The sequence below is a fragment of the Caloenas nicobarica genome, chromosome 5 (assembly GCF_036013445.1).
Source record: "Caloenas nicobarica isolate bCalNic1 chromosome 5, bCalNic1.hap1, whole genome shotgun sequence".
In the NCBI taxonomy this organism is placed as follows: Eukaryota; Metazoa; Chordata; class Aves; order Columbiformes; family Columbidae; genus Caloenas; species Caloenas nicobarica.
This window is the reverse complement of record NC_088249.1, coordinates 26906278-26921039: the sequence shown is the minus strand read 5'-3', so window position 1 is coordinate 26921039 and position 14762 is coordinate 26906278. Positions and strand designations below refer to the sequence as shown.

The 14762-nt window shown below is 42.5% G+C and overlaps 1 protein-coding gene across 2 annotated transcripts; it reads left to right on the top strand.

Moving 5' to 3' along the window:
* The first annotated feature begins 2121 nt into the window (after positions 1-2121).
* Positions 2122-13526, top strand: PSMA6 (proteasome 20S subunit alpha 6). 2 transcript variants are annotated; one of them, XM_065636842.1, is made up of 7 exons: positions 2122-2293; positions 6325-6419; positions 7166-7247; positions 7510-7665; positions 9609-9787; positions 11949-12043; positions 13318-13526. In XM_065636842.1, the coding sequence occupies exons 1-7, from the start codon at positions 2218-2220 to the stop codon at positions 13373-13375; spliced, it is 741 nt and encodes a 246-aa protein (XP_065492914.1). In that variant the 5' UTR covers positions 2122-2217; the 3' UTR covers positions 13376-13526. The 2 variants fall into 2 exon arrangements, with proteins under 2 accessions (XP_065492914.1, XP_065492915.1); XM_065636843.1 differs by lacking the exon at positions 6325-6419 and having other exon boundaries at positions 2170-2293.
* The last annotated feature ends 1236 nt before the right edge of the window (positions 13527-14762 follow it).

Genomic DNA, 14762 nt, shown 5'->3' with positions numbered 1-14762 from the left:
GAACGGGGATCGGAAGGAACCAGCGCTTCGCTTGGCCTGCCACGTGCCAGGGAGGTGGAGACACGTTAGTGAGAGGGACATGAGGAAGGCTGAAGGGATTCAGCCTGCGCTGTAGCTGCTTTGGAAATAGCTTCGTCCCTGAGCTCACACACTTGCTGCCATCTTAAAAACATGTCGGTAAGAACAGTCTCCCTCAGGGTCCTGCAACACTGACTTTGACTCTCATGTAGTTGGTCAGATGTGATGAACACTAAACCAAAAATACGTGATTGCTCTTCTACTGAAACAAAACCTTATGTTGAAACTGACAAAATTGCTGCATAGATGGAGAAAACTTTTGGAAACTATCCTGAAAGGAGCATGACTTCCGCTCGTCATGTCCATAGTATTGAGTAATTGTTACTCTTTCCTTGGTCTAAGTCAAACATTGAATCTTTCATTCCAAACACTTCAGGATTTTCTCACTTGGTTACTTTTTGGCAATCAGGCTGAATGCTTGAAAATGACTTCCATTTTCGCATCCTCTTTTTCTCATGGGAAAAATAATCTGACATTAAACTCCAGGGTTATAGAACGGAAGAGCTTTGTACGTGGAAGGACTGGGAGGGCAGGAATCCTCAGCCTGGAGGAACAGAGGCCTTGAGAGACACAGAGGTTGTAAGAATCATGAGTTGTGGAGGGGATGCACGGGGATCGATTGCTTGCTGTCTCTTCCAGTACAAAAGCGGCATCAGATGGTGCTGGCAGATAGAAGGTTCAGATAAAAGGTGAGGTTTTCAGATGAAACCACACAACGTGTCACTATGCTGAGCAACTTTTTGCCACGGCATATCATGGATGCAAGAACTTCATGTGAGTTCAAGGGGAGACCAGCAGGTTCATGAAAGAGACATGTAGGAAGGGTTATTAAATAACCAGACACTGTCTCTGCCTTGGGAAGTCCCTCCAGACGCCTGGAGACTGGGAGAGTATTCAGGGAGTGGATCATCAGAGGCTCTTTATAGCCTTGGTACTTTTCCTTGGGCATCCACTTTTGGCCATAGCTGGAGACAGGGCACGGGGCCGGACAGATTGTCTGACCCAGCAGAGACGTCCTCACATTCTCATGTTTTGTGTGTCCCAGGGCTTGCACCACAGCCTGGAACCGCGCACATCTGCCCATACAGCGCTTCCCTCGTGAAGGGGACAAGCTCTGTGTCTTCTAATACACAGCCAGATGTTTTATTCTCCCACAATATTAATAAGCAAGGAAAAGTATATTGAAAAATTCAAGAAAGCAGACTTTTAATATATGGCATACACGAAATGCACCTGTAGTCTGTTATTTCATCTAGTAATAGCCTCTTAAAATAGAGGTGCGGAGACCAAAACACAGCTTTTCCAACTCTTCTAATGACCCAGCTTTAAAAAAAAAAAAAAAAGAGCCTTCCCACAAAGAGCAGGGGAAATCCAAGATGCCGAAAGGCAAAAGGAGCGTGTATTCGTGAGTTCAAATTTGGGGAATTTCCCTTTGTACTGGACACTGATAAACAGTTAAGTCTTTTAAATGTCACATTATAATGCATCTGCGGCAACCATTACTCATTATGAGTGTCTTAAACACCTTTGTTGAGGTTAGTGTATTTCTTTATTGACGAGAACACGTGGAAATGCTTTGTTTAGGCAACTAACAGAGGGGCTTTGTTTTCCTGGCTGGCTGTACAGCTCACGATTATGCATTTCTCCGGTTTTCCGATATTTCCGTGCGTATTCTCTAACGTTTTCCACGAGGTTTTCCGTGAATCGGGACCCGTCTGAGCCGCCCGCGGCTTCGCAGCTTCCCGACTCCCGCCGCCCCCCCCGCCTTCCCGCCGCGCAGCCCCGGGCGGCGGCGGCCGGACCCACGGGCCGCACGCGTTACAGCTGCAACGGCCCGCGCTCCGCTCGCGGCGCAGCCGACATGTCGCGACATGAGGCGGGCTGCGCGCGCCGCCGCGGTGCGCTCGCGCGGGCGGGGGAGTGGCGGCGGGGGGTGGGGGGAGGCGCTGAGCGGAGCGCCGCGGGGTTTGAGCATGCGCGGTACCGCGGCTGGAGCGTGACGGTGCGCGAGCTGCACGCGTCTCCGCGCCTGCGCCGAGCGCGTAACCCGGAAGTGCTCCCGCGGCGGCCTGTGTGCGGTACCCGCGGGGCCCTGCACGCCGTGAGCCGCTCGGCCGCGCCGCCCCGCCCGCTCCCGCCATGTCCCGCGGCTCCAGCGCCGGCTTCGACCGCCACATCACCATCTTCTCGCCCGAGGGCCGCCTCTACCAAGTCGGTGGGTGTCCGGCCCCGGGGATGCTGCCGCTGAATTGCCCCGTCACGGGCCGGGCCTGCCGGCCGGGCAGGGCTACAGCGGGCTCGGGAAACCCCGCCGAGCCCGGCTGCCCCGGGGAGCGGGGGAAATGTGGTGCATCCCGTGGCCAGCGAGTCTCGGTTCCCGGCCTGCCCGGTCCCGCGGTGCGGGCAGAGGCCTGCGGGGAGCCAGGAGCAGCCGCGGCCCCGTGGTGCCGGCGTGGAGGCCCGGGAAGGGGACCCTTGCGTGAGAAAGGGAAAGCTCAGAGCCGGGGGTCCTGCAGTGCCCCCTGCCACGGGGAGGGGCCTCCTGCCATTTCCTAGTGTTCGATATCAGATGCTTGTAGACCAAAGCTGTTTATTCCCCTGAAAGTATTTCTGAGCTGTTTGAAATGGGACTTGAACTGCCTCAAACCCTGCATGCCAGAGTTACAAAGTCAGTTTCTGGTGGTAACCCGTGCTCTCCCTTGCTACACCTCAATGCCATGTGTTCTGTACATCACAGCCTGTGAGACAGCAGCAACTATCCTTTATTTTCAGGCTTCTTTGGACATTCTGCAGTTACGCTGCAGCCTACCTTCATCTTCTTCTGTAGGTTACTGAGCCTTTTGTTCATATTTGTACAGTGCACTAAATTCTGCACAGGAGCCACATGGTGCTGCCGCAGAATACTCGATAGCAGCATAGTCAGCTTGCAGTCTGGCAGGACAGTGCATTGAGAGGGCTCCTGAACGATCCTCACAGCAGGGCCGGATGATTTGTTTTGGCAGCAGCATCCTGATGCCACCTTCCCCTGGAGCTTAGTGGCTCTTCCACAGCTGCAAGTGGCTTCGCTGCACGTGTATTACACAGCATGTCCATACATCCCTCTGGTCCCCAGGAAAGGGGGCTGTTGGGACCAGACTGCATGAATTGCCTGTGGCAGTCAGTAGGTTTTTTGTGTCTGACCTTGGGTGTGTGGAATAGGCCTCCTGGGCAGGTGGCCCAGTCTCAAGCGGTCCTTTCTCCAGGGAGCAGCTAGGAAGGTGCCTGTGTGTAGGTGGTGTCTGTACACGGGTAGAAAGTTACCTGTACGAAATACCTACATACAGGTGCTGTCTTATGCCTGGAGCAGCTATAAGGCTTGTATGCAACTTGCACAGTGAGCCTTATACATACGGGTAGTAGGAGCAGCGCTTCCTCACATGGGATGTCAGTGGCTCTGTGATGGAAGAGTCATGGGCTCTGAGCTTCCGTTTGCATTAAAACAAGCTGGTTGGTCTGTGTCGTCATTCTGGCTGTTTCTCTGTTGCTGTACGACTTGTTAGGAATAGTTTCTGCATCCTGTAGCAAAGAGAAAACGGAGCCTCAGTTTTCTGCTTCCTGGGTATATTCAGCAATTAGATTAATGTGTGAGAAATGTGCAGTACCTCCATATCTTTTACCCGTGTTTTAGAAGCAAGTATCTGCATGTGTATTTGTGAGCCTCTGCACACAGCCTGAAGCTGTCTAAAAGATATTTTGAGTACCTGTACGCTATGGGAAGAAAAATACATAGGTGTGCATAGTTATGTGTGAGCTCACTGTACCCGCAGCCAGGCTGACAACTCACGCATGGTGCTGCGCTAGTGTCTCTGTTGGCCAGCACCTGGCCACAGCCTGGGCAGAAAGCTCATGGTTGCTCGGGGTCAGATATCCAACTCCAGCTTTTTTTTGCTCGCACTTTCTTTCTTTCTTTCTTAGTCCTGTACATTCTTGTCCATGTGCTGGATTCAGGTTAATTAGGTGATGTCACGGATGCGTATGGATACATTGTTTTAAGGCTGCCTTAAAACCTGAGGATTTTTTGGAAGTTGGCAGTACCTGAACAGAGATTTCCAGCATAGTGATATTGTACTGAAAGGCCTGTGCTTTGCCTTAGAGCTGTCTTCTCTTTCCAAAGCTCAAAAAAATCAAGTGCCTTTGAAGTGATTTCATGTTAGAGAAGTTAGCAGTTATTTCATATACATTTCTCGTTGCTGTGGTTAACATTGCTCAGAGCATCAGTGTTGTCTTGCCACTTATTAGTTCCAGTCTTCAAAAGTAATGTTTCTTCTAAGTGGAATTTTGGGAGGTGAAGAAAATTATTATGATCAAATTTCTGACTGTCGTGATGTAACAGCAAGGGACTGCTGTTTTCAGAAAGAACATGTGGAGTATTGCTGAAATACTTACATAGCAGAAAACAGACTTAAAACACCACTAGCAATTTGGATTTGTGATACTGTAAGAGTCACTTCACTTTTTGGCTTTTCTCTCTGAAAACTGAGGAACGCACATGGTAATAGGAACAGGGCAAGAAGGGACTGCAGTTCAGCAAGCCTGATTGTCAGTACTTGTGAACAAAAGCAGTTGGTGAGGGCACCTGTTCCTGCTCCCACCTCAGTGTCACAGAATCACAGAATGGTTGAGGTTGGCAGGGACCTCTGGAAGTCTTTGTCCAACCCCCTACTCAAGCAGGGCCACCTAGAGCAGGTTGCCCCGGACCATGTCCAGACAGCTCTTGAATATCTCCAAGGATGGAGAATTCACAGCCTCTGTGGGCAACCTGTGCCAGTTCTCAGTCTCCGTCACCATCACAGTGAAAAAGTGTTTCCTACTGTTCAGATGGAACCTCCTTTGTTTCAGTTTGTGCCTGTCGCCTCTGAGCCTGGCTCTGTCCACCTCTTTACACCCTCCCTTTAGGTATTTGTGCACATAAATAAACAAGTGTTGCAGAGCCTTGGCCTGGGGCTTCAAACATGACGGGTTTGTGGGCAGCGCTGCCTCATGTCCCACTGGGCGCTGTGCCCTGCTGCAGGCTACAGCACTGGTCACCTGGGGAGGGCAAGCGAAGAGGTGAGCGGAGCTGTGCGTGTAGTGGAGAGAAAGGGGGAGCCTTCTTTATGGCGTGTTTGGGTTACCCAGTAAATGCTCTGATGCCTGAGAGTAATAACTACGGTGCCATAAATACGTGGCAGCCAGCCCTTCCACAACACTGACTCAGCAAATTGGACATCAAGATCTTGGTATTGCAAGAGTTGGTTTTTTTCATTTTCCCATTATTCCTCTCCTGTTGTGCAGTCTCTTCCATAGATTTGAATGCAGCTTTTAAAACAGTTGAGCTTCTTGCTCCCATTATTTTAGAGGGTAGTTTTAGCAATTTGCTACACTGTTGTTCAGACTTGTTCTAAGTTTCATTTTCATTCGCATCGCTGACAAAAAATACATTCAGTTACTGCCTGAAAATTCCCTCTTCTAAGCAGATATTAGGGAGTTCTGAATTTTTATCATATATTGCCAGATAAATTATTTTTAAAGTTGTTGTTCTTAAGGCTTTTGAAACCATTAATCAAGGGAAATGCATTACATGGATTATATCAAGTAAGTCTTAATCCATTACATTTATCTGAATAATGCTGTCTGGTAGGTACATGCTTAGGTTTCATTTTTTAAAGTGGATAAAAGCATTGCAGTGTTTGAACATCAAGTCAGAAAATGTGACAGTAAGGTTAAAACCAATCTTCTTTGCCTGGTCCATCACTTCAGTTTTCATCTGTATCAGTTGAAAACTGCAAAAGAAAATCACATCCTTGCAATGGCAATAATGCTTGAATTACTAAACTTCTGCATGCTAAAAGAGTCTTGTGTAAAGATTTACAGTTGCTACAGGTTAAGCTTGGACTCTTTTGGTCAAGTGCAGAACAAGCTTTTTGTTTTAAAACAAATTCTGTTGCTGTTAAACATTCTAACTGAACAAAAAGGCAAAATATTAGAAATGTTTGAAGGAAGCAGTGATAGTGGTTTTGTGAAGAGAGTCCCTGACTAAATTCCAATCAGAAGGTTCTTGTGTGCATTGTACTGAAGACCTTAAAGACACAAAGTATTGCACAAATATTAAAGTATTAGAAAGGATAGAACTTGGTGAGACTTCTGTGTTGGGAGGAGGTGTGTCAGAGTTATTTGTACTAATATCTCTAATGCTGGTTTTTTATTAATTTTTACGTATTTTTCTAGAATATGCTTTTAAGGCCATAAACCAGGGTGGACTTACATCTGTAGCTGTTCGTGGGAAAGATTCTGCAGTAATTGTAACACAGAAAAAAGTACCTGTAAGTAGTCTGGTTTTGAGGGGGAGGCTGGAAGGAGGTAAGAAAAAACAGGGGGGTGAACATTGCAACATTGATATTATATTTATTAACACTGACATATATTGCAGTTTGAGTTGAATATCTTATTGCTCTACTTATTACAAGTTCTAGCTCTGTTTAGTGCTCGGTTGTACATTTCCTCATCAAGTACTGTAATACTGATTTTCTCTGTAGTGATTGAGGGGTTAAAACTAAAATACAGAGTGGGGTGTGTTGTACTTTGGCATGTGTACATTAGTCTGGCTTGTAAGGGCTGAGTTGTCCATCATCAGTTTCCTGATTTCTTTAATTCCTCCTCAGAAAGTGTTATACCAATAGCATTCAGAACAGATTTTCGTGAGTGTTTCAGCACAGTGGGGTTATATTGTTGACAAAGAGGGAAAACCCTTTTGTCTGAAGGGCAGAGTGCAACAAGAGCTCAAGTTTTGTATGTGTGTTGTCAAAGTTTCTTCGGAGGGAAAAGGACTTTGAAGTTGGTCATGCTCCAGCTGTCAGACTTTTCCAGATACTGAGGTTTTTATCTTCCTCATTCTCCTATTTCTTCCTTCATGTGCCTATAGCAGTAAACAGTAGAAAGCCTGAAAGACAATTTTTAGCTGTTAGTTGATTGTGGGGGGGTGCTCTTCTGTAAATACCAGAGCATCCAGAGTCTTTTTTGTACTTAAAGGATAATGTTTTCTATTAGTTCATTTCTATTTCCTCTTTAGGACAAGTTACTGGATTCCAACACAGTGACTCATTTATTCAGAATTACTGAAAATATTGGATGTGTGATGACAGGAATGACAGGTATTTAATTCACCATCTTTTTAAGTATCTGAAGTCTGTCAGTTTTTTTATGTAGTTATCCACTTTGCATCATACAAAACAAATAGGTTAGGTGCTCTAGGAGATTTGTTCTACTCAATCTGTGTTTTGGAGAACTCGTCTAGTTCTGATATGTATATTTAAAGACAACTTAAAGTAGAGCTTGGAATTTGCTTTCTCTAGCAATGCTAGGAATAAATGTGGTACCTGTTCAGTTAAATTAATCTTAGTTCTTTCTATCTAGCTGACAGCAGATCCCAGGTGCAGAGAGCCCGCTATGAGGCTGCTAACTGGAAGTACAAGTATGGCTACGACATCCCTGTGGATATGCTATGTAAAAGGATTGCAGATATTTCTCAGGTCTATACACAAAATGCTGAAATGAGGCCTCTTGGTTGCTGTAAGTATAGTGTATAAAATTAATCTTTTCTGTTTCTTATCTAAGCTTGCAGCTTCAAGGAATTCTCACCTGTTTTCAAATTGTGCAAGGTCTGCATGTAAGTGAAGGAGTAAGAGGGATGAATGGCCAAATGAGAGAGCAGTGCTGGAAATCCTGAATTGGAGCCATGATTTTACCATTGATTTAGCATTTGGCGTGGAGTGAATGGTTCAGCCTCTGGAACACGTGTGATGCTATTTCACCTTAGTTTTTGAGACCTAGCCTGTTCGCACTGCACAGTGATGTCTGTCACTGGGAGATGCTCTTTTTACTGACGTCTGTGTCTTGGTAAATATCACAGTTAAACCAGACATATGGAGAGAGCAATTATGTTTGTGCAGATTTTGTGGCTTATTTTCTATCGAAGTGGTGTGTATCAGCTAAAAATTGCATAAATTTTGCTCTTAACCATTATATAGCTAATGTAGAGAAGAAGTGCTTAAAAATATTTCACTTGCAAACATTTCTGCACCAGTCTTGTTTTATAACAGGAAATGCAGTTTAAGTAAAAAAAGATATTTGTAAAGTTGGGGATTTTCTAGATATTCCTCGTCAGCTGTCTGTTCTCAGGTTGGTTCTGACTTTTTTTTTCCTTTTATATTTGGCTGTGAGCAAATTATAACTGTACTGTTAGGCTGCCCAGAACTGAGATAAAAAACTTAACGTTTCCTCAGTGTTTCCTCAATTACTTTTTCATTAAACATTCTGTGTGGGTATCTTTTTGTTTGCTTGCATTTTTTTTTCTTTTAAGGAGAATAGTTTCAGAATTGATGAATCACTTCTCGTAACCGTAGTAAGCACTAGCACTTCTCACTGAAGAAGTAACATTCAGGGTTACACCACAGTTTCCATGATGGGGCAATTTTTCTGTGCTTGCAATATTCAGGAATGATTGGTTGTTTCTTCCCTTGGCATTTCCCAGGCCTTGATAGTACTGGAAAATGGTTATGTGTTTTTTCTGTTTTGTTTTTAAATACATGAATAAATATTTATTTTTCTTAACCTTTTTTGGAAAAGATGATGGGAATTTTTTTTCTGTTGTAGTAATAACTCCTCAGAAGCTTATCAGTTATAACTACTAGTTAAAAGTTAAGCAAGTATAAAGAGCAAATAATTTAAAACCTTGACCTTGATGGGGTTTGGTTTTGTTTTTTGCAAGTATTGCTTTAGAGTTATTTTTAACACGATTCTTGAGACTATACAACTGTAAATCTAGAAGTGTGGGTGAACACAGATGCATTTCAGTGATGTGACCAGTTTGTGTTACTTGAAGTCTATCCAGCTGGAAAGCTCTTAGTCAAATGGTCTTCAAAGACTCAGTTTTACGTTCTGATATTTCCACATTTTGTTTCAATTTTTTTTTTTCCTTAAAAGAGGAAAAGGGATGTAATGCAGTGCTTTTCAGGATTACAGTCGAGAAATCTAAAGTTGATCTTTTAATATTTCTATTAGTTTCAATATATTTTTGAAGTTGCTTTCTGGTAAAAGGCACATGTTAAGAGAACTATTGTTAAGACTTTTGAAGTAACATACAATATGCAGGAAGTGAATTGTGGCTGAGTTAACTTTGTATCGGGATTAAATGTTTGTATTTCCTGACTTGTGGTTCTCTACACACTGAGCGTGACAAAAATGTTTCCATGTTTATTGAGCAGCCTTCCTTGGGAATGACAGAGATCTAGTTTGTACTAAACTGAGGTGCACACCTGATAATGAGATGCTGGTAAGAAATGGCAAATTAGAGATAAAGAGGAAATCATAGCTCTAGGTATTGGACTGGTTCCCAAAAATGTCCTACTGTGTGTGCGCGAGTTTCAGAGGAGAGGAGTCTCTGTTCTGTTCTTCAGTTGAATGAAATTGCTAAAGTTGGGGAAAGAAGTAAGTTAACAAATTTTCTCTTCAAGGTATGATTCTGATTGGTATTGATGAAGAACACGGCCCTCAGGTATACAAGTGTGATCCGGCCGGTTACTATTGTGGATTCAAGGCCACAGCTGCAGGCGTTAAACAGACAGAGTCAACCAGTTTTCTTGAAAAGAAAGTAAAGAAGAAATTTGATTGGACTTATGAACAAACAGTAGAGGTAGGCCAGCAGAAGGAAATAAAGATTTGTTAAAGTATTTCTAATGAATATGCTGTATGTAGGCTTGCGATATAGAGGAATGCAGTTAGGTATTTCCTATTTTCTTACAGTTCTGTACTGCTGCCAGAGCAAGTATAGCTATTCCAGCCAGAAAATCTTTTAAAGGTATTTTGCAAGTGTTTAAATAGTAATCTAATCTGCTTTTTTCTGCCTTCTGTTAGCTGAGGCAGAATCTGTAATTGTAGCACTCCCACTGCAGCTGGTGCTTGGTTACTACAGTGCTTGATTCTGGGGATACCAGTGCAATATTCTTTTAGTGGCACTTAAACCAATCTTCATGTTAGAAAGCATTTCAAACAGGACAGGGTAGTGCTTGTCTGTCAGTCTAGTAGATGTAGCACCACTTGTTATGCCTGCTGTGAAAACTGTCCTTCGAGGCCCATTGTAAAAATGTATCCTACTTATAAAATAGGTCAGTGAACTAATTTTATAAGTCATCCTTACTTTTTTCACTTAGACTGCAGAGATCTGTCCTCTTCCCTGGCCCACCTGTTTCTCCTGCCAGGCCTTATTCTTCTCGTACAGTGTTAAGTTTCCTGCATCACAAGATCAGCACTTGAAATAAGGAATAATAACCCAAGCTATTGACACCCTGTAAGATTAAACAGTATTGTATTAAGGTGCCTGTGAGTGCTACGCAGATTCAGACCTTCAGCTAAATTACATCTGAAGTCTGCATTACTGTGAAAGTACCATTTAAGTGGAAAGTTCTTCAGTATAAACTCATAGGTTTTATATGTATATCTTAAGTACTGATTTCCTTAATATGTGATTTCTTTAAAGAGAAGATCCTGAGAGGGTCTAATCATCATAGCATACTGAAATTGAATGTGTTTGAAATTCCCTCAGAGATCCTTTCTTATCCTGGCTGAATATTTTTGGCATTAAATATATTTTTCTGTCACTACTTGATTACACCGTGCATGTCTCTTAGTTGAGTGATAGATTAAATAGTCTTTTCCTATTCCTGTTTTTAATTCATAAAACTTCCATGGTATCGTGCAAATACGTAATTGGTAGTTAATCTGGCAGTCAGATCCTGAAAGCACTTCTATACCTTTTCGTTGTCTTTGTAAAAATGCTGAGATTGCGAATGTAGATCAGACACTGTTACTGTAAAAGGCAGCAGTGACAAGGAGAAGCAAGTCTCAAACAAAAGCAAAAATCACGTTTTTGTAATGTTCTTCACACACATGTGCTGCCTCTTTTTTTTTAAGCTTGTGATGAATTAATACTCTGTGGATCAGAGTTTGGGGTTTTTGCTGGTTTTTGTTTTGGTTTGATTTTTTTTTTTTTTTACAACTTGGCAGTCTTCTGATAATACATCTGTGTAATCTTACAGAATTGCAAAATCAATGTATTATCAACATATTGAAAATAACCTTCAGAAAATCTTGTCTGGTGTCCTACACTTCCTAATACATTACTGATCAGAATTAAATGCCAGCATGTCAAAATAACTGATTTGATAAGCATCTGGCTACATAGCTGTTTTATGGAACTTCTTTTTGTGCTCAATCGTTGTTTTAGGAATACATCTTTAGCATTGTTATGACCCTACTGCAGGGTTAAGCGTGAGTGAGGTTGCAAAGAATACCTTTTAAAACAGGTGAAGATTAGGGTGGGAACAAAATAAGTTAAGCCATGATGAAATACAGCTTTCAGAAACAGCCAACGTAATTTTAATTACCGAAAGAAAAGCCAGAATGGAAGCTACACAAGTGACTTGTGCTTTGAGTAATCTTGGACTGTAATGATGGTGTCAGTCTTGTTTGCCACTAATGAAACATGTTCTGTCCTTGGGACCTGGGGTTTTAATCTTTGCTTGGTAAAAGCTCTCAGGTTTGTTGTGGTTTTTTTCTGCTATGAAAATGACTTGTCCCCTTTGGTAGACCGGGCTTTTTAGCGAGAGGACCGGAATGGGATTGTATTCTGTAACAAGGGGAAACTGTCTGAAACTTTTCATCTGAGGTTTTGAGGTGGAAGGAAATAACTCAAAACTAGAAGGAAGGGCAGTTGTTAAATGCTGTGTCTATGGGGGAAAAAAAAAGCAGCCTTACTGCTTTCTGTTTAATGATAGTGGTTTTTTATCATCTTTCAGACAGCAATAACATGCCTGTCTACTGTACTATCCATTGATTTCAAACCTTCAGAAATAGAAGTTGGTGTAGTTACAGTGGAAAATCCTAAATTCAGGTAAGTGATCAGTGTTGATAGAACTTGGTGTGTTTCTCTGGTTATGGGCAATTATTTTTAACTTCTTAGGTAATAGCGAATTGAGAAAAAGAGATGTCAGAACTTTTCGGGGTTTATTGTTTGTTTGTTTTACTTGTAACTCTTCAAAATGTGTACTGGTAGAAGACATTGTTTAAGAAAAAATAGTAACAGAGTTTTAAAATGTTTGACATGGTTAAGTGGTGCAGTAGAGAAAAGTGTTTTCCCACCTAGCATGAAAGCAAGACACCTGCCGTTTCCTCCCTCCCCTGTTATCGCCCCAGTGCGAGGGCAGCGCACTGTGTGCAGCAAGGTCCCTTGGTCAAATTTGTTGAGACAGCACCAGATCTTCCTGCTGAGAGCTGCACCTCACGTCAGGTACAGCGGACCAGGCAGCCTTCTCACAGCACAGCACAGAGCTGTGGAAGCGTGCATGAAATGTGGGAGAATAGCTTTTGGGGCACTTTTGTTAGTGCAAAATGACCCTCTAGGTATGCGTTAGCTAAAATTTAGTTATGGCTGGCTTGCTGCAGAGGAGTTCAGTTATTTCTGCCCCAGTCTTTTATTGCCTTTTTTTTTTAATTAAAAAAACCCCAACAAACAAAACCAAACCCCAGACAGGAGCAGCCAAGCCAAGTCCTCTGCTGCTTCAGTCTAGCTACTTGGTAGGTGGGGATTGGAGGGAGGCTTCAAACCTTTGTGTCCTACAGGTGCAGCCACTCAAGTGCTTCCTAATGTGTATAAAGTTGACATGGTGATGATGGGTGGGTTTGCATTTGGTGGGGTGTGTTTAAGACCACTGAATAACAGCACTTTTGAGAAAGCGTACAGGAGCTGCATTACCCCTTTGCTGCTGCTAAAGGGTCAAGTGCTGGTTTTTTACCAAACTGCATTTACGGGTCTTCTGTCCTTTTCAGAAAGGATGGATAACAAGCAGAGGGAGAAGACTATGAAAACCTGTGTCTACCTTGGAGTAATCATACTAATGACCATATCCATTCTCCTCACCAGGGCGCAGCTTAGGAATTACCTGTTCTTTTTCTACCATTCGTTGCTTCTTTACTCTCTAGTGTCTTGGCTTCTTCGTTTATTTTTCAAAAAGAACTGGAATGTCAGCCTATGGCCCTGGCAGCAGGGCTTCAAAGGGCTGAAAGATGCATTGTATAAAACTCATTTGTGTAGATATTAGGTTGGAACATTATAGCTTAAGGAGGAGGATCATCGAAGCTATTTAAGATTTGTTTTTATTCTTTCAGGATCCTTACAGAAGCAGAGATTGACGTGCACCTTGTAGCTCTGGCAGAGAGAGACTAATTAGCATTCCCATTTCCATTGTCTGTGCTTCTGACCAGGATATTTGGCGAAAAGAAAACACTTATTAATGGCTTTAGATTATGGGTGGAAAACAATGTTCATTATATGATGTATTTTACTCTGTACAAATAAAACAGAGGTTTTTGAAATACTTGGTGTCTCCTTTTAATGTAGTTTTTTTAAAACTTCCAGTTCTATGGAGTTCTCATCAAAATACATGATGATTTTGAATATTTCTGTGATTACTTGCCTTTTAGTTGTATTTTAAGAGAAGTTTTATACTCTGTATTTTTCATCTGAGCTATTTGGCTCTTAATGTAAAGTTTTATATCAGATTGGGTGGGGTGTTGAGGTAATTCTTACTTTTACATGTGTTATCTTCTTGCCCTAATATTGAAAGGCTTATAACATTATTGCTCTGTGGGGAAATAAAGATCTTAATATTTGCTCAGGTTTGTATAAGGGTATAGGACACAAGTTGAAGAAAAAAACTTGTGCTGTGGTTCCCAGTGCATTCCTTTAGACTGATTTATTTGAGGTCCAGGTAGTAAATTCAATGGACATCTACTATAATAACACAGCTCTGAAGCTAACATTTATTTAGGGGAACAGATTCTATATGCAGTGTACTTTGGGAGTTTGGCTGTTGTTACTAACCTGGTTTGAGGTTTTGGGCAGCGCCAGAAACAATGTTGGGGCTGGATGGGTCCAATAGACAAAGTCCATCAACGAGAGCGTCTCTGGGAAGCAATTCCCATTGCTCCTTCAGAGGTTCTGGGTTAGGAGAAAAGAGAAGACTGCAAAAAAGCATTTTTGTTTTGCTGCAATTGAATCACCCTCAGCAGCAAAAAGGAAGATGATGGAGTTGTGAGGGAGGAGACACGGGAGAAAGGGCAGATTACCAGGCATTTTTAGCTGTCGGGTAGACATGAGTCTTCTTGGGAGTATGCCAAGCTAATACAATTTAGCTCCTTCATTCCTCTGCTATGGTATTCCTATATTTGCTTTAATTACTCCAAAATTCTCTTTGATTTTTTGAGACCTTTGGGGAAGGCCTCATAAGTCATCAGAAACTGGGATTGCTTGATTTTTTTTGTTTGGTTTTTGTTTGTTTGGTTTTTGCTTTACAGTTAAAGCCCCTTGAATTTGTATTTTTCAAGTTCATTGTAGTAAAGGAGATGCAATTCTGTGTTTGGTGGTTTTAATAAAAGTTAATGCTAACCTTATGTGATAACTGAGTTGAGGAGATTCAAATGTACTGTGAATTGTTGACTTTACAAAGCTTCCTGAATTTCCATTCATGCCTCCAAATTTCAGTTTCCCTTATGTCAGACAGCATAGTATAGATGATAAGATGAAGCCACCCTTGCTTCTGGTTTTGGGTTGG

Bases quoted from the DNA above. Each gene is read 5' to 3' on its own strand.
- PSMA6 (XM_065636842.1), top strand. From the start codon at position 2,218: ATGTCCCGCGGCTCCAGCGCCGGCTTCGACCGCCACATCACCATCTTC. The intron at 2,294-6,324 runs GTGGGTGTCCGG...GTATTTTTCTAG, and splicing joins GGGCCGCCTCTACCAAGTCG to AATATGCTTTTAAGGCCATA. The intron at 7,248-7,509 runs GTATTTAATTCA...CTTTCTATCTAG, and splicing joins TGTGATGACAGGAATGACAG to CTGACAGCAGATCCCAGGTG.